General features: G+C 38.6%; 1 protein-coding gene across 2 annotated transcripts in view; it reads left to right on the forward strand.

Moving 5' to 3' along the window:
* LOC124389921 (palmitoyltransferase ZDHHC14-like) overlaps positions 1 to 25,142 on the forward strand; it is a 57,406-nt gene that overhangs the window by 19,953 nt on the left and 12,311 nt on the right. For both annotated transcript variants that reach the window (XM_046855518.1, XM_046855519.1), the window contains exons 4-9: positions 6,678 to 6,836; positions 7,830 to 7,967; positions 11,983 to 12,031; positions 13,299 to 13,401; positions 15,037 to 15,146; positions 23,023 to 23,125. In XM_046855518.1, the coding sequence (XP_046711474.1) occupies positions 6,678 to 6,836; positions 7,830 to 7,967; positions 11,983 to 12,031; positions 13,299 to 13,401; positions 15,037 to 15,146; positions 23,023 to 23,125 (662 nt within the window). The remainder of the gene's footprint in view (positions 1 to 6,677; positions 6,837 to 7,829; positions 7,968 to 11,982; positions 12,032 to 13,298; positions 13,402 to 15,036; positions 15,147 to 23,022; positions 23,126 to 25,142) is intronic.

The following is a 25,142-nucleotide window of genomic DNA, read 5'->3' on the forward strand; positions in this document are numbered from 1 at the left end:
CAAGACAAACGGGACTGTTAGCGATACTTGCATTGTTTTATCTCCGTATACTTCAGGGTAAATGGTGAATTAGAAGCTGCTGCTTGTCATTTTAAAATAATCTTTAGTTAATACTTGTCTTTGGAGACACTATTCATCTGCACCGATAGTCGATTGCTGAAGCTATCAGCTGTCAGCAAAAATCCATACCGATAGTTTTTCCGTCTTCTGGTTCACCGTCGCTACAAGAGCGGCCTCTAGAGGCGAATTACCGGCTCCAAGTGTGTTTTTGCATGGGCAACAGCGTGGTGCAAGGAGAGCACTATATTATATTTATTATTCATGATTTAATAATTCTATAATTATTCATGTAATATATTTATATTTATTTCATTTAGTAGATTTTCATAAATCATTAGTTTTTTTTATTTTTATTGTTGTACAGTTGGTCCTTGATTTATCGCAGTTCGAATCTCACTTTATCGCAATTTTAATTTGTCACATTACATTTTTGTTTCGATAACGGTCCCGATTATTTCACGAAATAAGTGTATATATAATATCAAAATAAGCTCATTTATTATTATTTTAAAAAATTAAAGTAAAAGTATATCTAAAATACTGTGAAGTGTATCAAGGTGTCAGTAGGGATGGGTGGTGGGAACCGGTATTAGCTATTAGTATTAGCTATCTCTCTCTTTCGAAGGGATTTTCTATTTAAAAAATGTGGTTTATGTGCCTTTTTCTATTTGCTTAGAGGCATTTGTAACTGCAGTACTAAAGTTCAGCAGTATTAAACAAACTTTTTTTAATTTGGTGTAAAAAGACATGATGTGAAACAATGTTGAAATTTTCGACAGTAGTAGCTATAAGTACCGGTAACAGCATCAATACAATGTAAACGATACCCATCTCTCTGTGAATCTTTTCTGTCTTCTCTTATCAAGAAGGCAACAACAGAACAACGATTCTCTTATCCTGAAAACTCTTGCAACCCGGAAATCTGCCACCAATAACCACAAAAGCACATTTTTCCATTTCTGATCAGATCTGCTTAATCAAAGCTGTTGACTTGTATCTGAATAAGTCTACCTATTGTCAAGAGCTAGCAGGTGTAGTGAATGGCCATTGTAGGTGGGTGGGTGTGTGCGCGTGTGTGTGCGCGCGTGTGCGTGTGTGTGTATAAGACAGAACATCATTGTATTCCAAGTCCGATTGACTGACTGTAACCCCGCTCGAGTAAAAGATTATTCCAGCATGAATCTGGCTGAAACTGAAAGTAGGAAACACATGATCTCCCTGTGGTATTGTGTTCAAACGCTGCCATGTGGTAATAAGTTAGTCTTCCTGGAATCGCCCCAGACAAGACAAAAGCACGGAAGTCATTTATAAATAACAGTCTGTCAGCACGGTGAAACCATGGCCATGTCTTCATTTTGCAAATCTGTTAATCGTTTAGTTTTCCAAATGGTCGCTCGAGCACGCTATAGATGCGGGAGTGAGTTGGAAGCTTGTCCATCGAGTGTTTAGGCTTTTTATTCGTCCTGTTCTTAGTAAAATGGGAGTATAATTTTACGTTATGCCTACGCTCTAAATGTCACAGAAGATCCTGCTTTATGTTTTTAATAGCTGCTCTGGGAGCATTCGGCTGCGCTGCGGGAAATAAAAACCCTTTCCGAAGTGAGCGTGCGCTAATCTATTGCTGTAAATCCTCTCGATCCCTGCACTTTGGAGCTCTGGGTAATTTCGTCACTTAGACGTAGTGTTTCGGGTCAATATGTAAATAGTGGCTAAAAGAGAAGAGAAGACATTTAGCGACAGAATATTGGGACACCTGAATATTTCAGTCATGTGTGGGTCTTTCTCAAACCGTTACCACTAAATTGGAGGCGCAGATATGTCTGTGGATGTGGTAGCATTAGATTTTTCCCTTTATTTGATTAAAATAACCCAAACTTGTTCCGGCATGTTGATGCCCCAAGTGCACAAAACCAGCTCCATAAAGATATGGGTTAAAGTGGAAGATCGTGAGTGGCCTGCGTTAGAGCTTTGACCTCAACACTGTCGAATACAGAATGGGATGCTCAAAAAGCAATTTAATTTAGATTTAAAAAGACATAATCGACGTCCGGGTTCGCACCAAGCTTTTCTCTTGTTTCGTGACAGGTTCAAAAATGAAACCATACAGAAGTTTAAACTGTAAATAGGCCATTAACTGATCCGCAAATAAATCCCAGACGGGGATCAGCCCATGTGGAATCGTTCTGTTTCTAAACTGTGGCTCGTTCAGTTTCTTTTTTTTTTTTTTCTTCTGCCTGTTCTTTCTGCGCCTGCTCTTTTGTTTTCTTTTGAGTCGACTGCATCGAGTAGAGCTCTGAGTAACCATACAGGAAACGAAGTGCAGCAGATGGAGGAAGAAGGAAATGGGCCCAATCCAGTGATAATCCACTGAGGGCGCATTACCTCAATGGCTGTCCTGCTTATAGAACTCCCTTTCATCACTTACATTCTTCTTCTCCTTTAAGTATCTAAAATCTACTGTGTCTCATCTATTGCATGATTTCTCTTCTTCTCTCGCTCTCTCTCTCTCTCTCTCTCTCTCTCTCTCTCTCTCTCTCTCTCCTTTTTTTTTTTAACCACTTTTATTAGTCACAAAAGTGGTCAAGTTGTAGCTCAGTGGTTAAAACATTAGATTTCCGATCAGAAGGTTTAAATTCTGTCACTGTTCATGCCCCTAAAAAGGCCCTCGACCCTTAAAATGTGCAAATGAGATAATTGTAAGATGCTCTGCATTAGAACATCTGCCAAATGTTGTAATTGTAGTCATCTAAAGCAGCAATGATAAGGAACGAGTCTTGTAGCTCCAAAAGGTGGCTCTTTGACATGCTCCTTTACAGTTTAAATGCAGAATTCCTTGTTTGTGATACGGTCATAATTTTTATAATATTTCTTTTTTGTGCACCAAAGTTGTATGAACTTGTTTGGATACTTTTTGATGTTTTATTGAAGAACTGTTGGTCAAGGAAGCACTGATAAGTCGCTAAGCGTAGCTAAGTTGCTCGAGGCTAGTAAATATTATATGAGGAGGCCATCTACTTTCCCACCAGACAGCTACGATTAAATATTTATCAGTACTACTCAATTCATTGCGTTTCAGCTGTGTGTTGATGGTCTGGGCTGCCTCGAGTGCCATAGCTATTGATTTGTCCATCACTGATCGAGCGTTATATGGCAGCATGCCATTTACAAAGGCTGTATCATATATAATCTCGCTGTAATTTGTAAACCACGTTTGAGGTTAGAAGGTTATTGGGATGCAGAAATGTAATTCTGGGATGCAGGCGTCTGCACGTGACCGAGTCTGTTAAAGAAAGCACCGTAGACTCAACCACTTGTTGTCTAAAAGCATCGACCGAACCACCTTTGAATGAGTTTTTGTTCGAATCGAGGTAACGTTATATGTTAAATGTCTGGTGTTAATCAGTAATTAGTGGATGCAGCCTTTATTTCCTTCTCGGTTTGCCTTTCATGGGAACTTGTGTTCCTTATTGTCCTCCTACACAGTCTATTGCATTGGGTTGGGTTCCTGACAGAAGTACCGAGAACGAGGGAGAAATCAATCGTGCCGTACAGATAAACAGAACAGAATGTGCATCGATCGTGACGGACCAGTAAGACTACACATGCATCGAATTTTTACCATAATCTTTGTTTCACACCTACGACTCGCACCTGCTACCCCCACGCTCTGTCTAACAGTTACACACGCCTGTGCTGGAGAGCTTGTAAAATCACTCCTTCACTCTTTCACAGCATCATTAATGACTGATGGTGTAATCTTATAACGGTTTGCTTCACAGAGGGGATTAAAATCCCCTAATAAACCGTACAGATGCTCCTGGTCATTAAACTGCTGGATTTTAGTGCTGGTCATTAGGTTATATAAAGCAGTGATTCCCTGGCACCTGTCCATGGGCCAATCGGTACCGGGTCGCACAGGAATAATACATAACCTACATCATTTCGTTTTATTTATTATCTGATTCTGAACGATGTTTTATTTTGGAAAATTACCGGATTCTCTCCGCCACATCTGTTTATGACTCACTCTTAATGCTTGCCTCGGTCACATGTCTTACCTACATCCTCTACCTTCTTAAAGGGGCTGCTCCGGCCGCTAACACATAATACATTCCCGCTAAATTGAAACCCCCAAGCGAGCAAAATTAACAAACAACAACACCACAGTGGATTCACGTTTATTATTATTACATTTAGAAAATACCAGTTTTTATGCCATTTTATTTTGTTGTATTTATCCGTCACGCCTCTAAAGGCCGGTCCGTGAAAATATTGTCTGACATTAAACCGGTCCATGGCGCTAAAAAGGTTGGGAACCGCTGATTTAAAAGGACTTGGAATATACAGTGAAAGATATTCTATATCAATGCGGTATATATGTATGATTGTGATCCAGACGTTCCAGGGGTTTACAGTTTAACTCTTGTTTAGAGGATGAATCTATTTGGTCCATACCCAAACTGTTACCCAAAGCTTGGAAGCACACAGTTGTATAGAACGACTTTGGATGCTATAGCATGAAATTTTCCCCTCACTTGAACTAGGAGACCCAAAAACCTGTTCCAGCATCACAATGCCCCTGTGCGCATGAGGATATGCTTCACGTAGGTTTGAGTGAAAAATCTCGAGTGGTCTGCTGCAGAGCACTGATCACAACCCTAATGAACACTTTGGGATGAATTGGAACAATGACTGCACTCCAGGCCTCCTCACCTCACCTACATCAGAAACCACAAACCTTTATCCATATAGTGTGGGTGTGATGTAGAGGTGTAACGATACGCTGTTGCTTCTGTGTATCAAACAATACATTCAATGACATGTTAGTATGATGTTGGTCATAAATGCTGTTTGAAAAGGGGTGAAAGATTTTCGGTATCTTTCCAGAAACTTTTATGGGGTCGTCATCGGTTGTCTTCAATTCAGTTGTCATTTCTGTATATTTACATTAAACAACCTGAAACATGACAAATTTAAAGGCGGACCACTCACCTGAAGTAGATATTTGGTCGCATAAAACTGCATCCAGCTAGCAGACCTACTGACATCACCAAACTGTGGCATTCTTCTTTTGTGATGTTTGTCCAAGCGTGCATAAATCACAACGCTTTCATTTGAACAGTGTATCCAATGTGATCATATTCCTGAGAATTTGGATGTGTAAACCACACCTCTCCACAGCTCCCACAATAACGCAGGTGGAAAGAAAAACCGCTTTTAAAACACTATTTCTTTTTCATATGTCTGGATTAACGTTGCATATGTTCCAGAGCAGGAGGCGAGTGAGTAATGAGGCGCCATTAAGTCTATATTTATCTAATGGCATACATTATTGATGCCCAGTGCAGTATGTAAATCCTTTTAATATAGAGGCTTCCTTGCTGTTTTATAGAGCGTGTTCGAGGGATTTAATGGCTAGTGAGCGTACACAGAACTTCTGTTTTGAGTATACTTGAACTAAATTTGTCTTACAAATACAGCTGGTTTAAGTGTTCACACAGCAAATGTGGAAACATCATTTACTGCCTACTCCATTACATGAAAATGCTCTAAAATTGTGTCAATTTGTGTCTCAATCTCAGAAACGTGACCTCTTGCTTTTGGCATGTTTGGTCAGAAACTAAGGAAAAAAAGCATCCAGTTTTATAGTGGAAGTGGAAGTGGTTATTGTGTCATTGGGTTTATACTGTAGTGACCTTTTTGATCTCTCCTGTGCACTTCTCTGGTCAGAAGCTTCAGCATCTCAAATAGTGGAGCTTTTGGGATTAAAACTGGCCCTTAAAATGTTTTTTTTTATTATTATTTTTATATAGATGTTTAAATGGGAATGTCAATGGGAAATGAAGTCAATGTAATTCGTTACTGCACTTAATTGGCTTTTTTTTTTTTTTTTTGTGTATCTGTACTTTTTACTGAGGTTTTTCCCTTTGGGGAAACTTTTACTTCAACTTCACTACATTTTAAAGCCAAATATCGTACTTTTATTTTTACTTGACTCCATTTTGCAAAATCTTTCCTTTTTTTCACAGGTGGATAAAAACTTAACTGGTCAAACACGCAGCAATCCACCAATCAGGGTCGAGCGCGCGCTCTGTTTTATACTTTTGATTGCCGCTTTTTGGAACCAGAACATGTAGAGAGGATTAAACAATGGCAGAATCTCCCGACTCGAACTCGCCACAAAACCTTCCCGTGATTATTATTATTTTTTTTTAAATAGATTAAAAAGAAGGTTCTGGGCTCATGATAACTGTAAAAGATATCAATTAGTGTTTGACTCATTAATATCATTCTATTAATAGACTGATGTGCTGAGAGTCATAGTCTTTTCACATAAACTGAGATTAAGCAAAGAATCTTGTGACAATACTTTGAATACTTATATACAAATAGTACATTTGAAGGCAAAACACTTTTGTACTTTTACTCAAGTGAAAGTTTAATGGGAGCATTTTTTGCTGGAGTCATATTTCACAAAGTTTATCCTCTACTTTAATCTCAACTACATAATTATTCCCTGGTGTGTTTTATTGGCTGAATATTATGACTGTTCGTGAAAACGCAAATGTTTTCTACACACTCTTAACATCACTACAAATCCTGTCTCCTCCTAACAGATGTTGCCAATGGTTCCAGTACTACAGGATACCGGCCTCCTCCTCGGACCAGAGAGATCACTATTAACGGACAGACAGTGAAGCTCAAGTACTGTTTTACTTGTAAGATCTTCAGACCACCACGTGCATCACACTGCAGCCTTTGTGATAACTGCGTGGGTGAGTCGCTATTTCAGTGGACTTTTGCTGTGTGATATCGAACAGTGCGCAGTACAGACAGAGTAAACTATTGATAATGGCTTATATTTGATCAGTCACTATGAGGCAGCATGCTGAAACTTTTACAATGCACTTTTTTTTTCTTTTTGAGAAAGTAGGATTTGTTACTTTCTTGATGACTCACTTCATTCCCCAGTCTTCTGTTAAAGTGTTAAAGTCCACTATTACTGATAAGTTAAATACTAACACTAAGCCCAAGGGTGCAGACGTTCTCTGACCTTCCGTCTCTCTACACACTGTCTACTTTTTTTTTTTTTTTTTTTTTTTTTTTTTAAAGGTGTGGCATTTGCGAGGGACCATACTGGACATTATAATAACATAATCCCACAATAAAACATAGAATATGATAACACTGATTATCTCTTCATCATGGCCCCTGTTAGTGGGTGGGAAATATTAGGCAGCAAGTGTACATTTTGTCCTCAAAGTTGACGTGTTAGAAGCAGGAAAAATGGGCAAGCGTGAGGATTTGGATGAGTAAGGATTTGAGCGGGTTTGACAAGGGCTAAATTGTGACGTCTAGACGACTGGGTCAGAGCATCTCTAAATCTGCAGCTGGTTCCTGGTCTGCATTTAACGACGTTGGACGATGTTTCCTCTTAATTATTCTGCCAATAGGGCGTTGACGATGCATCTGATTGGATGCGTGCGTTAATATATTTTGCGCTATAAATCGTGATGTCAAAAAAAAATGTCAGCGCAAAAAATTGCCCAGCCAAATAGAGAGCAGATTACACGCCCTGTAATCTGCTCTCTAATGGCCTTTTTTTTCATTCGACCCTGATTTACATGCTGCCCTTCATGCTCATTAGAGTGACAAACGTTTAATCAATGTGCTTAGTAGCTCCACTAAACGAGGCAGCAGTGGATTAAGTTGAACCCTCTCGGCCTGTTATCGAATATTAAACACGTTCTCTCTTGGTGTCTGTGCAGAGCGGTTCGATCATCACTGCCCCTGGGTTGGGAACTGCGTCGGAAAGAGGAACTACCGCTTCTTCTACATGTTCATCCTGTCCCTGTCTTTCCTCACGCTCTTCATCTTCGCCTTTGTCATCACGCACATAATCACGAGTAAGTGACCGCGGCTGGTTTTAGCCCCGAGATCTGCTTTACCCTTATGTTGTGATTAATTTAGTAACATGAGGGTGTAGGGAACACAGACAGAGGTCATGTCATGTGTGTGTATAAACAGCTAGATGTGGTCTGGGAATTATGTGTACGTTAAACATATTTATGATCCAATTTGATCCAATTTATATGAAGATTACAGCAGTGTTTTTGTTATTAAAGAACAGCAGCACTTTCTATACATGTACAGATACTTCTAACGTTGCAGACGACCAGTTAATATTAGCTTTATAGCAACTATAAACATGCAGTCCTGTTTCCTCAGTGTTATAAGCTGCTGATACTAGAGGCAGGAGAATGTTTTATTCATTTTATGATGACCATCTGTCATGCAAGATTCTCTACAATTTATTGAGTAATAATGAGGACTGATGTATTTAACATCATTTTGCTATAAATGTCTTAAAATGTGCATTTTTATGGGTGGCTTAAAAAAACAAAAAAGTCATTGCTGTACACTAAATGGACAAAAGTTTGCAGACCCCTGATCATAAGATTGCTTTTTTTTTTTTTTTAACATTCCATTCCACATCTAGTCTCCATTTGCTTTTATAAAAACCTCACACCAGATAGGACACGCATTTCTGATTTTATCATCAGGAGAAAATTCCCCAAACTGTCCATCCTGTCAGAATCCAACGTCCATTAAACACATTCTGTTGAACTGTAATATTCTACACCTTTTGAGAAACTTGTTTTTATGCCGTTGATACTTTTGGAAAAGGTTTTTAATCGTTAAATCCAAATTCAGTCCTAAGATTTTTAGAACAAATTAATTTTAGATATCTTATTAAGTGTTATATTTGTGTAACTAAACCTGAACATAGCCACAGAAGCTGGCATGGTGTAAAGAAAATGACCTCCACTCTTCTAGGAAGATGTTCCACTAGATTTTTGGAGTGTTCTTGTTGACATTTGTGCTTATTCAGCCTTAAGGGCTATAAGTAAAGTTAGGTACTGGTGTAGGGTGAGGAAGCCTGGGGTAAAGTCAACGTTCCGATTTATCCAAATAGGGCTGTGTGAAAATATACAGTGGTGTGAAAGTGTTTCCTTCTTCACATTTTTTTTTATAGTTTTTTGGCATGTTTGTCACACTTTAACATTTCAGATCATCCAACTAATTTAAATATCAGTAAAAGATAACCCAAGTGAACTTTTTACGGTCCTGCCACAGCATCTCAATAGGATTCAGGTCAGAACATTGACTAGGCCACTCCAAAGTCTTCATTTTGTTTTTCATTCAGAGGTGGACTTGCTGGTGTGTGTTGGACAATTTTCCTGCTGCCACCACCATATTTTACTGTTGGTAGGAAGTTTTAAAATGCAGTGTTACATTTACGCCAGACGTAATGGGGGACACTCCTTTCAAAAAAGTTTAACTTTTGTCTCGTCAGTCCACAGAGTATTTTCCCAAAAGTCTTGGGGATCATCAAGATGTTTTCTGCCAAACTGAGAGGAGCCTTTGTTATTTTTGCTCAGCTGTGGCATGACCTTAAAAAGGCGGTTCATGCTCGAAAACCCTCCAATGTGGCTGAATTACAACAATTCTGCATAGATGAGAGGAGCAAAATTCCTTCACAGCGCTGTAACAGACTCATTGCAAGTTATCGCAAACGCTTGATTGCAGTTGTTGCTGCTAAGGGTGGTCCAACCAGTTATTAGGTTTGGGGGCAAACACTTTTTTCACACAGGGCCATGTAGATTTGGATTTTATTTTCCTTCAATAATAAAAACCATCATTTTAAAACTGCATGTTGTGTTATCTTTTACTAATATTTAAATTAGTTTAATGATCTGAAACATTAAAGTGTGAAACATGCAAAAAAAATCAGGAAGGGGCAAACACTTTTACACACCACTGTAGAAGGCCATACAAGATCTTCCACTTCAACCATATCTTCATCGAGCTGGCTTTGTTCACAAGGGCATTGTCATGCTGGAACAGGTTTGGGTCTCTTAGTTCAAGTCAAATGAAAATGTAACTCTAATGTGATGTTTAGTGTTGATTTATTCATATCTATTTACGTTAAGTTCAAAAATTTTAAAACGAGGCGAAAATGATCTTTTTTTTTTTTTTTTTTTGCCCTTTTCTGTTTGAAACCCAGGAGCTTCAAAATGCCTTCATTTGCACGTGCATTATTTAGTAAGCATTCAACCAAAGAAGCAATCTAAACTCCACTATTAAACTCAGCCGCATAAACCACTGTGGCAGTAGTGGAGCTCGATACGAGTGCTGCCTTTCCAATCCGTTTTCTCTAATTACGACATGATGTGCACTGCTTCAAGCTGCACACTGTTGTATTAGAGCTTCACAGGAGGCAGTGATATGCACTCACACCTCCTTCCATGTGCACATATGGAGAATTGCTCCCTAGCTTAGCATTGTTTGTTTTATCACACCACATTTGCTCACCGAGGCTGTGGCTGCTCAAAATAATGTCACGGTTTACAGCTGTGTGGGTTGAACCTCTGCGCGTGTGTGTGTGTGGGGCCACTCTGCAGAAGGTTTTACAGCTTCCTGAAACACAACCCTTTAAGCCTTGTTGTTTTTTTTTTTTTTTTTTTTAATATGAGGTCGATTACAGGGCTCTCCTTTGTAATGCCTCACATGCTGATCGCTGGCACCGTGCCACCACGGAACACCTGGGTCCTGACTCTCAGCTGCTTATTAAAGCACGTCTCTGTAGCTGCCTTCATTATCCTTCCACGCTTGCCCCCGCCATCTCCCCCAAATACCATTTGTTTTAGTCTCTAGACTCTATAGTATAAACTCTGGATGGTCAGGGCACTGCAATAGCCATGTCTCAGGTTTGTTTCTTTTACCGTTACATATTTTTTGTTTTGCTTTGAATTATATCGACACTACAAGGCGGTGTCAATAAGGCTTTAGACTGGCTCTGTTTACAAGAAAGTCCTTTATTGACCTACGTTTACGCACCTTCTAAATAATCCCCTTGCACAGCAGAACAGCGCTCCCAGCGTTTCTGCCACTTCCGGAATATGTCCTGGAAGTTTTCTTCTTTTTGAAGTGTGTCAAACATCATCTACGCTTCGTGCCGGATCTCCGCCATGATGTCAAAACAACCGCCTTTGATCTGGACCTTCGTCTTCGGGAAGCGGATGCAGAAGCCAAACCTGGCGAGCAGGATGGGGCGGAAGTAAGATCATGTTTCAAGTGCGAGGAGCATCGTCGTCGTGGAGCATTCAGTTTTTCGCAGAAGTCAGATCCGGTCGCTTTCGTGCGATGAAATCGCAGACGTGGTAACGCCCGTGGTCAGAATATCACCAGTTGCAAAGCTTCAGATGTACACAGGACGATGTTTTTTGCCACGCTGACTTATGAAGGACGGTGCTCCCTGTGACTTTGCATGCAGCCTTGTGCTGCCATCTGTTGGTGCGTTACAGATTTAGTCTTTTCGCATAAGCGCCGCTCTTCTGAAAAGGCTTTTCACCAGATTTTAGAGGCTGTGGATTTGTAAACCAATTAATCCCAAAGGTCTTTAATAGGTCTTTAACAGGCCACTCAAAATCTTCCACTCCAATGTAAATCATATCTTTATAGAACTGGCTTTTTGCACAAGGACATTGTCATGCTGGAACAAGTTTGAGTCTTCTAGTTCAGGTGAACAGAAAATTTTTATATCTACCCCCTTTAAAGACATTTTATATATTCGCATGCCTCCGACTTTGTGGTGACAGTTTGGCGAAATAGCTCGCATGGCTGGAAATGTCAGGTGACCCAATACTTTTGTCCATATATTGTATCTGCATGAATGCAAAAAAAAAAAAAGAATACATGGAGGTTTATTGACTGTGACTCAGCAACTTATTTTATGTTGTAAAAACCTTTTTTTGTTTTTATTACAGGGCCTAGATTTTTCTCTGTGGTAGCAACAAGTGTACAGCATAGATTAAGTTGAAATCTGATAACCAAATATGATCGTTTTTCTCTTTACAGAATCCCATCAGATCGGCTTTCTCAGTGCGCTTAAAGACAGTCCTGCCAGATATCCTTTTTTTCAGCATACAGATTAATACAGGGTTATTACACCTCTCCACCTTTCCTGCATGCCAGGTTCCATGTATCAGCATGTAAAGTGGCCCAACCTACTTATTTGCTCAGCTTTAGGATAACCTGTGTATAGACACCATGTGCCTTGGGTCTTTATGATTCTTGTCATGAGTTATAGGCAGTACAAACAATAGTATAAAAGAAGGTTTAGAAGGTGCATTAAAAAATACCAGCAAAGGAAAACATTATTTTCTACTATCAGGAAGTAGTATTATTAGTAATCTTTATTTAACCAGGAAAGAAATTCATAGAATTGGCTAAGAAAGCAGCAAAAGACAGCAATGAACACGATAAAAAAAAAAAATCACAGAAGCAATACAATATTTCCAATATTTTTGTACTCAAATTTATGTATAATTGTCTGAAATTTGAGAAGAGAGTACAGTAAGCTTTCAGTAAACCAGTAGGTTGTTTCATGTTGTAGGGTGCATTGATGTATCACTGTTTTCCTCCAGCTCAGTCCTAAATAGGGGTAGAACAAGTTGAAAATTGTTCTCGGTGACAATTAGATAACAAACCACATCACGACTTAAAGAAAACAATACCGGTGTGATTATTAATAAATCAGTAATCCAGAGATGGCAGTTTATAATAAAGGGCCCAATGGTGAGTTTTACAATCACAACCAGTAACAAAACAGAACGCGCTGTGTGTATTGCATTTGGCCAAGTATTTGTAAAAAAAAAACAAAATAATCAAGTATGGCTAAGAATGTAAAAGATTACAAATACTTTCTTGCGCTAATATGAAAAGTGTTTATTTCTAAAGTAAAAACCTCGTTTTAAGAACGATACGACCAATCTGTGGTTTGTATGTCAACCGGATATCAAGGACAATTTCCATGTACTTTCCGGTCGAAACCAATTAAATTTTAGTGGCGTTCAAAGTTGAGGTTTGGTGACCAACATTTATATTTGAATGAGCTATAGTTTGTTTTATCTTTTGCTTTTTTTTGATAGTAGTCCACTGTTAGTTCCTTAGTGGCACATTTGGTGTAAAATGAGTCTGTCATCTTCACAGGTCAGCGTGTTATCCTGGGGATTATCAGATGTGCAGACTCGTCCACTCTGTAATCATCGTTTCTACACGCACTGCAATCTGGGAGTGATAATTAGAGCATAGTTCACCTTTTGTAGAGATCTAAGACAGCATTTTTTTTCCTTTGTGTGTGTGCACTGTGGTTTTCCTTGACCCTTGTTTACTGTGCTGGAGGTCGTCGTGTGTTTTTTCTCCGTGTGGTCAATAGTGGGACTCTCCGGATTTCACACATACCTGATTGGATCCAATCAGACCACCAATGAAGATGTAAGTACATAATGTGTGCGAGTGTGTGTGTGTGTGTGTGTGTGTGTGTGTGTGTGTGTGTGTGTGTGTGTGTGTGTGTGTGTTTATTGGAATTCATTCCCTGTCAGCGAAACCAAAAACTGCTTTGCTTGTATCCAATTTATTCACTGGCTTTCCTCCAGCAATCTCCCCAAAAGTCCTGTACTGCCAGGGAAGTTGTAGATCAGTGGATAAGGAGTTTGACCTCTGATCGGAAGGCCAACAAATCCCTCCACCACTGTGCTGCCACTGCTGGGCCATTGTAGCACAGCCCTCTTCCTGCCAGTTACGTTACTGAAGCTCAGGTGTTGCTAATGGAACCCAAACTAGCATAATTCGATCATTGCTTGGGTTGCAAAATTCCAGAAATGTTCAAGACTGGAAACATTACATGGAAATTACTGGGAATTTACAAAAGTTAGCCTTTAACTGGGAACTTAAACATAGTTGAAAGTTCTGATCGGAGCTGCCACTGCTGGGTCCTTGAGCATTACCCTTAACCCTTAATTGCTCAGCTGTGTAACTGCGATAAATGAAAGTGGCTCTGGATAAGGGCGTCTTCCAAATGCCATAAATGTTAATACTTAAAACTGAACTAAAACAAAAATAAATTAAAAAAATACAAACGTAACTTAAAAATGTCTCGGGTATATCCTTTATATATGTTTGTTTATATATGATCTGTACTATGTACTGACAAAGTTCTATCTATCTATCTATCTATCTATCTATCTATCTATCTATCTATCTATCTATCTATCTATCTATCTATCTATCTATCTATCTATCTATCTATCTATCTATCTATCTATCTATCTAATAACAGCAAAGCAACACGTTTAGTTGGAGTTGATTTTTTTTATTGATGTATATTTTACATTTAGAGCAATTTAACTGAAACTGTGTAATCGCTGCCCTTCATATAACCTAAAGTCACTGAGTATTTGAAGTCACTAAGCGCAGTAACTCTATTGCATCCACAAGATTGTTTATGTAGCAATCCTCGGTTGGATGGAGGTGTACAGACATGGCATATGACCTTGAAACCTCAACTATTAGGCATAGATTTTTTCTTTCTTTCAAACTACAAAGACTTTTCATAAACACTGTTTCTTACCATTTCCTACACAGGAACATGCGGAGAGCTAAATAGTGCACTGTTGTATTATAGACTGTAAATCATTTACTGTTTGATGAGCAGGTGATAAACGAAACTCATGGAATACCTTTAGAAAACTGCTCTTTTTTTAAATTTGTAAAAACTCTGAAAAGTCTAAAAAAAAAAAAAAAAAGATGTTGCCATAGTAACTGGCAGTATTTTATTAATTTTTTTGAGAGAGGTTGAGGTGCACATGAATCAACCTAAAGAACACATTGCATTTTGGGTAATTTTGGCTGCTATGGTACATTGTTTGTACAATAACTACCATCAGGCAAGAGCAGAACCCATAAGCAGTGTACTAGTGAATAGGGTGTAGTTTTAAATGCATTCCTTATTCCGACTCTTTAGCCAACAACAAGTAACATTTAAATGATCTTGAAATCTAATATGCTCAATGAGTAAATTTCTTCCACAATTTGCTTTATTAATTCTGACTGTTTCTCTCTTCTCTCTAGATTAAGGGCTCGTGGTCATCAAAAAGAGGAAAAGATAACTACAACCCTTACAGCTATGGAAACATTTTCACAAACTGTTGCGCAGCCCTCTGTGGTCCTCTTCCGCCCAGGTACGTTACTGAAGCTCAGGTATGGCTAAAATAACCTAAACTAGCATAATTTGATCATTACTAGGGTTGCAAAATTCTTGAAATGTCCAAGACTGGGAACTTTCAATAGGAAGATATAGGTATTACTGGAAATAAACTGGGCATTTAGAAAATTGCAGGTTGGCCTATAACAGGGAATTTAAATGTAGTTAACAACTGATCTTGTAGTGTAATCTCATTTAAAACAACCAGATTTAATCCAATTTCAGTTGAATTTCTACACATTCATCATTCACGTGCACAAAGCTACTGAATGCACATGCACTGTGCATTCCTCCATAACATAACTCTTAATCATTTTCCAATTCTGCACACAAACAATGGCAGAAAATGTCTGTCTTGGCGAATATTCACAATAAACAATATACAACAATATACACACAATTATGTTTAAAACTTCCTATTATGCAACAATTATACTAACAATAAAATCTAACTTAAAAAGGTGATATTTTTTATTTATTTATTTGTTTCTGTATTTGTTTGTTTGCATGTCAGCTTATAACCAAACAAAATGTTTGCATTTATGTTGTTTATGATAGCTTCTATAAACTTCCCAAAATTTCTATGTAATTCCCATGAATGCTAAAAAATTCCTATTACGTTTCTAATAATAATAATAATAATAATAATAATAATAATTCTACTGAATAATAATAAATTCCCCTAATGAAGTTTCCAGGAAATTTACCGGAATTATTTACGTCCCTTTGCAACCCTAAGAATTTCCTTACCTGACATCACAATGATACATAGATGATACTCAGGAATGTGCAAGCATGAAGTCTTGTTATTTCTCTTTTATTAGTCTTCATTAATGTACTTAATTAGTTTGCTAACTGGACATATGCGAATGTATTATACATTAAGTTGGCTTTAACTTGGACAGATAACTTAAATGTAAGGTATCATTTGTTTACTCATGACATTAACAAATAATATTGTTATTTGGACATCTGACCATCACACCCATATTTCCTTTACTGAACATCTCAATTCTCAAACTATGGGTGTTGGCCTGTTCCCCTGAGTGCCCAGTGCTTCCCTCTTTCAAGAAGGTCAAGGGTTTTCAAGTGTGCCTGTCGGGGTTTGTGCTTATTCAGCCATTAGTGAAGTCAGGTGTTGTTATTGGGTGAGGAGGTCTGATGTGCCATCAGAGTTCCAATACATCTTCAGTAGGGTTGACCTCAGGGTCCACTATGAGCTCTTCCACTTCACCCTGGGCACAGGGGTATTATCATGCTGGAAGAGGTTTTGGTGCTTTCTATATTGTGGCACCAGTTTGGTGATGCTGTGATGGTTGTTATTGTATATATTGTGAAATGATGCAATAATTGTGAAATATACACTTGAAGGATCAAAGGATCTCTTGAAACTGCTTGTCGTCGTTTTTCTGAATACTTGCTACCGAAAGCGATATGGTTGGCAAACGGTGCGTACGCCACTTTAATTTAGCATAAACTATGACGAACGTATGGCAATTTATTGTATAAACTATACACTTACAGGAGAATAGTTGCTGTGCCATTAAGGCTTCCATTTGTATTCAACAGAGAGATTAAATGCAGATGTTCTCCCTGGCTTCTGTGTTGTTAGCAAATATATTGGCAATGATATTGCCTGGGTGAGATTTTTATATTTTTTTTCATGCTAATAAATCATTTATTTAAATGAGATCCTGCATACCTGACACCTTATCTCGGTTTCGATTAGAAACGGCTGATAAAATAGTTCTCTCAGCAATTTTGCTGTGAACAAAGATTATTTCATGTGTGTTGTGTGTTTAGTGAATATGGGATACTCCTACCCTGGGTTATAGGTGAAGATATTTCTTTTGAGTGTTACCACATTGAGATTCAGTGTATCTATATGATTGCTTAGCTGAATTTAAATTTAAGACCATTTTATCAACATTTGCTCTTTTAGGTTCATATTTATCTCTATTATTTATGAGGGTTACTTTGCTAATACGTTATATGCACGTAATATTGCTTTATCTATAGTATGGCTGTAAAATGTCATTCACCTTCACAACGAGTGTACATTGCAATAATGATTCATGACCACAGCATGTTTTCAGCATTGATTATTTTTCAGCATTGAATTGGACCAAGTTGTTTCTTCCTCTTTGAAATCAGGGTAACTACACAGTATTTCCATGATCAGACATTTCCAAATTCATTCAAGATATGTAGCACTTTATGTAGCACTTTACAGTTAAATTTTATGTAACTGAATATGACCATATACCTACTTACATTTAAGCAGGTGGCTATTTTAATGGGACATCATTAGCATTATAAACTAGGTAGAAAAAAACGAGTCATATTCTGGCTACAAATTAAACAAATCTGAAACCATTTCTGAATTTGTTCAGAGATTTATTTTTTTTTTTTCTTTTTTTCAGATTGGAAAATAACTAGTTTTATTTAATTAGCAAAGAAAGCAAGCAAAAAAAAAAAAAACCTCTACAGTCCATGACTTGAGTCTAATGTGGGTTATGGACATTCGTAGCAAAAATAAAACATCTGTTATAGTGTCATAAATATTATTTATGATGAGAGAAATGTACCCAATTAATGTATTGCAAGTAAATGTAATTTGTTACTTTCCAGAATTATTATTTTATTATTTTATTTATTATATCTTCTCAAGGGACAATAGTATAGAAATAAAACTTGAACATATTTGTCAATGTGCAGTTTGTATAGTAGTACAGATTTACTGTCCTGTGAAAATAACTCAACATACAGCCATTATTGTCTAAATAGCTGGCAACAAAATTAAGTACAACTTAAGTGATCACAGCTGTACGTCATGTAATCAAAGCCACATGTCCTATTCATCATGTTTGTGTTTTTGTCAAGACAAAACAAATTGTATAAGTGCTTTGAGTACAATTTTCTCATACTGACCACTGGATGTTCAACATGGCACCTCATGGCAAAGACACTCTGAGGATTTAAGAATTAGGATGGTTGTTCTTCACAAAGAGACCAATGCTATAAGATCAGTAATACCAGTTACAGTAGAGTACAGTGCTGAGTACAGTAATCATACAGAGGTTTTTTGCAAGACAGGTTCCACTCGGAACAGGCCTCTCAAGGGTCCATCAAAGAAGTTGAGTCCTGTGCTGTGCGTCAGGGGCTTGCTGCTTTAAAAAATTAGAAGCATGAATGCTGCCAGCATTGCTTTAAGAAGGTCCGCTTGTCAGCAAGTCATTTTACATGGCCTGTGTCCCAAAAGGATGCCCCTTCTGAAGCTGGCTCACATGAAAGCCCACAAAGAGTTTGCTGAAGACAACCTGTCCAAGAGCATGAATAACTAAAACCATGTCAAGTGGTTCGATGAGACCAAGATAAACTTGTTTGGCTCAGATGGTGTCCAGTATGCGTGGCGGCACCCTGGTGAGGAGCACCAAGAAAATTGTGTCTTGCCTACAGTCAAGCATGGTGGTGGTAACATTATGGTCTGGGGCTGCATGAGTGCTGGGAAGCTGCGGTTCATTTAAAGGAAACGTGGAATCCAACATGTACTGTGACATTATGAAGCATAAAATGATGCCCACCCCTCAGAAACTGGGTCGAACTGGAAGGTGATGGAGCGGTCAAGTATGTCTCCAAACCTGAATCATATTGAGCACTTGCGGGGCATCCCGAAGCGGAAGGTGGAGAAGCGCCATGTATCTAACATCCAGCAGCTCCATGATGTAATTATGGAGTGGAAGAGCAGAGCTGTGCAGCTCTGGTGAATTCCATGCTGAGGAGGATTATACATTTTGACACTTTGGACACAGTTTTGACATGTTCACTTAGGGTGCACTCACTTTTGTTGGCAGGTATTCAGACAATAATGGCTGTATGTTGAGTTATTTTAGAAGACTGTAAATCTGTACTGTTATACAAGCTGCACATTTACATGAATATCCCAAGCGACCCCCTTCAGAAGATTGTATTTTATTCCCGGCCATTTGAGGAAACTGGTTGATGGCGCTGGGGCTTATGTTGAGATTGAAAGATTTGCTCTTATTTTTCTATGTGATAAAGTACATGCACGGTTTGTTCCAATTTTTAATGCCTAGCCACTTTTTTTTACACCGAGTGACCGCTCGTACCTCGGAAAACTCGTACATTAATGCACTCGTAGGTCAATGTACCACTGTAGTTGTGAAAGGAAGGAGGAAGACTGTGAACAATGACTTACTTGGTAGGCTACTGTTTAGATACAAGCCGTTGTAGCGTGTTGAGTCTGGGTGAAGGGAGAGCTCGGTAACTCCAGTTGCAACAGAAATCATATAAGCACAGACAGGTTTCCAAAATGAGTGCTTTTTTATTTTTCTTGGCAACAGCGTTAGGGGTTAGTCAAAGAAACTTAGAAATGAGCATCAGAAAATAAAAAGGACATAATCCTCAGTCTCGCACGCACACACACACACGCAGTAATACCGGAAGAATGCAGTGACGTGCTGTTCCCAAAATGCCGCTCTGCCCTTAAAGGAGCCACAACATATTTCACCCGCTACACCGTGTAACAGACTCTGTCTTTCAGTAAAGCCTGTGTAAAGTTCATTAGTTTACACAGTATACACAGGTGCGGCTTATGTTTAAAATTTAAATATTTGTAAAATTCAGTGGGTGCGGCTTATATAAGGGTGCACTTTATAGTCCGGAAATTACGGTATTGTTTTACTTGATTCTGCAATGTTTTTATTTAGTTATAAAATTTTTTCCTTTGTTGTCAAATATTTGTCATGTAAGAGGAACTAAACAAGACAGGGTGCTTTGATATTGAAAAATAACAATTTTACGTTTATCCAGCGAGACTTCAGATGATCTCATTTATATGACCAGAAAGTTGATGGTCATGGGACTCGCTTTATTTGTCTTTTTTTTTTTTTTTTACTCAATATTTGTGAAATGAACAATGTAGAAATGTACGAGAGCAAAAAAACACATTGGATTTGTGGTACAGTGTCACAGCCTACATTATGGACTGCATATCACATGCAAATTCCACATTGGTGTGAAGATTGTCATCTCAAAAGGAGCCATTAATCTGTCTGTGATTTTGCAAAAACCTGCCATAGCATGTTGGATTCCAATGCTGTTAGCAGATAAAGGAGCATGAAAACGTTCTGACTCGAATCTTAAATCCGTGCTCATTTCCTCACAACTTCACTCGTTCTATTTCTATTATGCAGTGAAACTAGTGGTCGTCTAGTCTGACTCGGAAGCCTAATAAAGCTCCATGTGAATTTCTGTAATGCCGTCTGATGTTAAAAGTGCTCTATATATAATCTAACATTATAAAAAGAAACCGAAGTGAACGCTGGAATATTCTGATGTAGTGTAGCAGAAGTACTGGGAGATTTATGTGAGATATCTAGTTTACCATTATGCATGCTCTGTGCCAAAAGGGTCTACGTGCCTTCCCTCATTTCCCCTGACGCCGGTTTTACGTCATTTTGCATAAAGATAGTCTCTATCACTTCTTATCTCCACTTCAGCTCAGCATTTCTTTAGTCACAGCTGCATTATGGCTTTCATTTTGTGCTCCTGAACTGTTAAACATCTGTGTAGAAGGTCTTGGGATGGCCTGGTTTCATATAGTACAAGTGGTGGACTTGTGCAATGTTTGTTTGTTTTTTTTTTGGAAAGGGAGTGATTAATTCTCAAAATAAATCCTACTTGGCACAAGTTGTAAAACACATTCAGCATGATTCGGGCACATGGGTAGGCTCTGAACTGAAGCACGCTAGATAAGGCGTTATGTAAATCTGTGGCTGTATAGAATCAAGGGTCTTTATGGTCTGATCATTATAAAATAGATCACTGCGATCAATATTTGCCCCATCAGTCTGCCTCACTATTGCATGCATTATGCTGTAGAATTACTGCCGTATTTTTGTGCTTAATCTACTTAATGCCAAAGGAAATGAGAAATGTAAAACTAATATATTCCATTAAAGTAAATGTCTGGCACTTTGTAATAGTTCATGCAATGGTGTAGCTCCCTCAATTTTGCCTCTATATGCTACAAGCAAATGTGTCCTGTTAGAGAGATTTACACATGTCCCGTATTCACGTATTCGTATTCTGCTCATTCTTGTAATTATCCAATCTGCTGATCATGTGATGGTAGTATTGTGCATAAAACCATGTAAAAACTGAGCAAGAGCTTGTTCACGTAACACCACCAGTATAGAGTTGCAGATTATAACCTCTGTAACCGCATATCCTGTTCTTGGCTGACAATGTGGGCTTTATTGTTGCTTAAACAGTCCTGACCCATCGAGCATTAACAGAAATGACTTCTTCAGCAGTGTGAGTTAGAGGAGCTTGTCTGTAGGATCGAATCACAATGGGACTTGGCCGCCCATGACCCCGTCACCGGTTCACCACTATTCGTTCCTTGGAGCATTTTTGATAGATACTGACCACTGCAGACCAGGAACATTCCACAAGAGTAGTATTGGAGATGCTCTGACCCAGTCTTCTAGATGTCACAATTTGGCCTTTGCTTAAATCAAACTCAAATCCTAACGCATGCCCATTTTTCCTGCTTCTAACACGTTAACTTCGAGGACAAAATATTCCCTCGCTGTCTCATATCCCACCCACTAACAGGTGCAAAGAGATAATCAGTGATCCTCACTTTACCTGTCATAATGTTCTGTGTAATGATCTGTGTATGTTGTGCGTTCTGAGATGCTTTTCTGCTCACTCTGTTTGTAAAGAGTGGTTATTTGAGATTCCGTTGAAAGAGTCGAACATGATCTCATCAACCAGAGTTTGTTGGGAAACCAAAACACCCACTTACCTGGTTGGTTTTATCTGTTTTGTGTGTACTAATATGTACAAAAAAAGCAGTTTCTCAAACCAGACCATCTGCCAGGGTCAACATCATGGAAATCACATTCTTTCCAGTTCTGATGTTTAATGTGTGCATTAACTGAAGCTCTTGACCTCTAGCTGCATGATTTTGTACACTGTGCTGTTGTTACAAGACTTGTTTCATTGCATAAATTACTTTAAAATGTACTTTATGGATATGTACTTTGAAAAATAAGGTCTTTTAAAATGGTATAAAATATGCTATTAAAGATCTTTCCATTAATGCGATGTAACCACATCCACCCAAGAAGATTTATATATTTAACTTACATTATATTTCATCTAGACTGACTTAACCAGTTCTATTACCTGTGCGCATGCACACACACACGAACACACACACACACTTGGTCATTTGTTTATGTTGGCCTTCAGTCATTTCTGAAAGTGCATTTGGTTTAAGCTGGACTATTTCCTGGATTTATTTAGTGGCACTGCATTATGCACTGTACACTAATATAAATATATAGCAAACCCTTCTCTCCCAGTGTGATGCCAATTATAAATGGTGTGTGTGTGTTGAGTGACTCTGCATTCGCCAGACATCCGTTTAAAGTGGACTCTGTGGATAAACAGGATTTCAGTTGCTCATTAACCTTCTCTGCTCCACGCCATCTGAAATCTCGCCATACCCTCGCGAATTGTTCAGCAAGCAACTACAAGGCCGTCGTTTAAACAACCCAGTATCCTGTACAGATTTACTGTGGTTTGTGCGGTGCTAGGCGTTTGGAATAGGTCCTATGCTGTAACAGTAACTATACAGTACCAGCAGTGGCTGAAACACACCATTGTTGCTGCGGTTCTTTCATACTGTGTACATTGTGTTGCTGTGTGGGTGTTGGGGGTTGACATGTTTAGAGATATGATGATGAAGATGCTAACTCAGCATCTCGCTTTTACATTATTGCAGGTCCAAATGTCTTTCTGTCTCTTTGTCTCCACAGTCTCATCGACAGAAGAGGCTTGGTTCTCCCCGATACGCCGCAGCCCGCACCACCCACGAATGGTATCACAATGTACGGTGCCACTCAGTCCCAGACCCGCGTGGTAAGTGTGAACTCAATGTGCAACGACGTGGAACTCAAAACATGATGTACAAATAAAGCTGCAGTGTCAGTAGGTTTTTCTTTTATGTTTTGCAGAGTAATAGGGTTATATGACGAGATAAAGATGTCCTATAAAACTCCTACTAACTTGTAATTAATTAAAACTAAATTGTAATAATTGCATAATAATAATAATAATAATAATAATAATAAATTAATGTATTACTGATCTATTATTTACAGAGCAGATTTATATACTGTATTTTTCGGACTATAAGCCGCTACTTTTTTTCCACGTTTTGAACCCCGTGGCTTAAACAACGAAGCGGCTAATATATGGATTTTTCCTGGGTTTTTTCCGGTTTCACAAACTTCAAGCCAAAAAACTGAACGACATAACATTAGACCAATGAAATTTCCGAACGGAAACGAAAAAACGCACTTCACCTTTGTTCTGAGCCGCACGGCATCGGGAGAAAAACTTCCACCGGTGGCGCACGACGATGGCAAAAGATAAACTCCCGAGAGAAATACAGTGGTACCTTGACCTACGAGTTGAATTCGTTCCATGGACGAGCTCGTATCTCAATTCGCTCGCACATCAAATCAGTTTTTTCATATTGAAAATACTTCAAATGGCATTAATCCGTTCCAACCCTCAAAATGACACCCCGTTTTTATGTTTCATGTTATTAAATTGGAAAATAAATTTCTAAATAACAAATCTTGTATAAAAACATAATAGAAAGAGTATGTAAAGATATAATAAGGTTTTATTCAGTGTATTTTCCTTGGAGATGAGACGATGTACGTGTGTGTGTGTGTGTGTGTGTGTGTGTGTGTGTGTGTGTGTGTGTGTGTGTGTGTGTGTGTGTGTGTGTGTGGAGGGGGGGTAGAGGCGATAAGCGGAGGCGGAGGGAAAACTCGTTTTTTACTATCACTCCTGTAGCAGCGGCGTCTGAAGCTCGTACCTAAATGTTTTGCTCGCGTAACAAAGCAAAAAAATCGACCGAGTGACCGCTCGTACCTCGGAAAACTTGTACATTAATGCACTTGTAGGTTAAAATAATTTTTGAGGTTTTTGGGTTGTGCATTTTTTTTATTTTTTTATTTTTATTTATTGAAACCCTGACATGGGCAAATTCTCAGCTGCAAAATTCACATTTGAATATCTTGTGATGTTCATGCTGGAGTCAAGATCCACAGTAGGGATGTGTATAACCGAGGCCGATTCGATTTGCATCTCGATGCATATCCAATGATACAATACATTAATGATGCGGCCGATACGATGTGATACGGTTCAACCCTGTTACGATGCAGTGCGATCGAATTTCGATGCTATGCAATTCAGTATGGTACAGATAGCTCACTTTTATTGCATCAAAGTTATATCAGATCGATAGGTTTAATAGATTTCCCAGCACTGCACTGCATCAATATCTAGAAAATGAGTTATCAAGTTATCTCTGTGTTAAGATAGTATGCTGAGTAATGAGCCCAGTGCCTGCCCTGCTGTGATGTCCACCATGTGTGAACATGCAACATTTCCAGGAATCTGAAGGCCTGCTGTGGGCTGAGCCTGAGTAAACCCTCAGCCAAACAAAGTCAGCGCCAAGTCACTCTAAACACCACTCAGTGCCAAACACTGCTTCTAGTCACTCGACCGTTATCGCTCTCTGGCCTCAATAAAAAAATATAAAAAAAACTTTTGTGGATACCGGCATATGGTAATGTATATGCTAATAGAGATCACGGCTTATTATTCAAATTGAATTCATAGCAAGATCACGGTCACACTTTGGTCACGGTTGGTTTCACATTGCCAACCCTGTCGGAAGTATTATGTTAGGAATAAAGCATGATGGTGGTGTGCTCCATTATAGTAAAAAAAACAGCGGTGTGGCGTGATGTAGCCTAATGTGAAGCAGAGTTACAGTCAGCACCTGAAGGGTTTCACACGGTTCTATTTCTCTTCTTCCACAGCGAATTGCCAGGCATTGCATTTTCTATTTGGT

The sequence above is a fragment of the Silurus meridionalis genome, chromosome 8 (assembly GCF_014805685.1).
Source record: "Silurus meridionalis isolate SWU-2019-XX chromosome 8, ASM1480568v1, whole genome shotgun sequence".
Lineage (NCBI taxonomy): Eukaryota > Metazoa > Chordata > Actinopteri > Siluriformes > Siluridae > Silurus > Silurus meridionalis.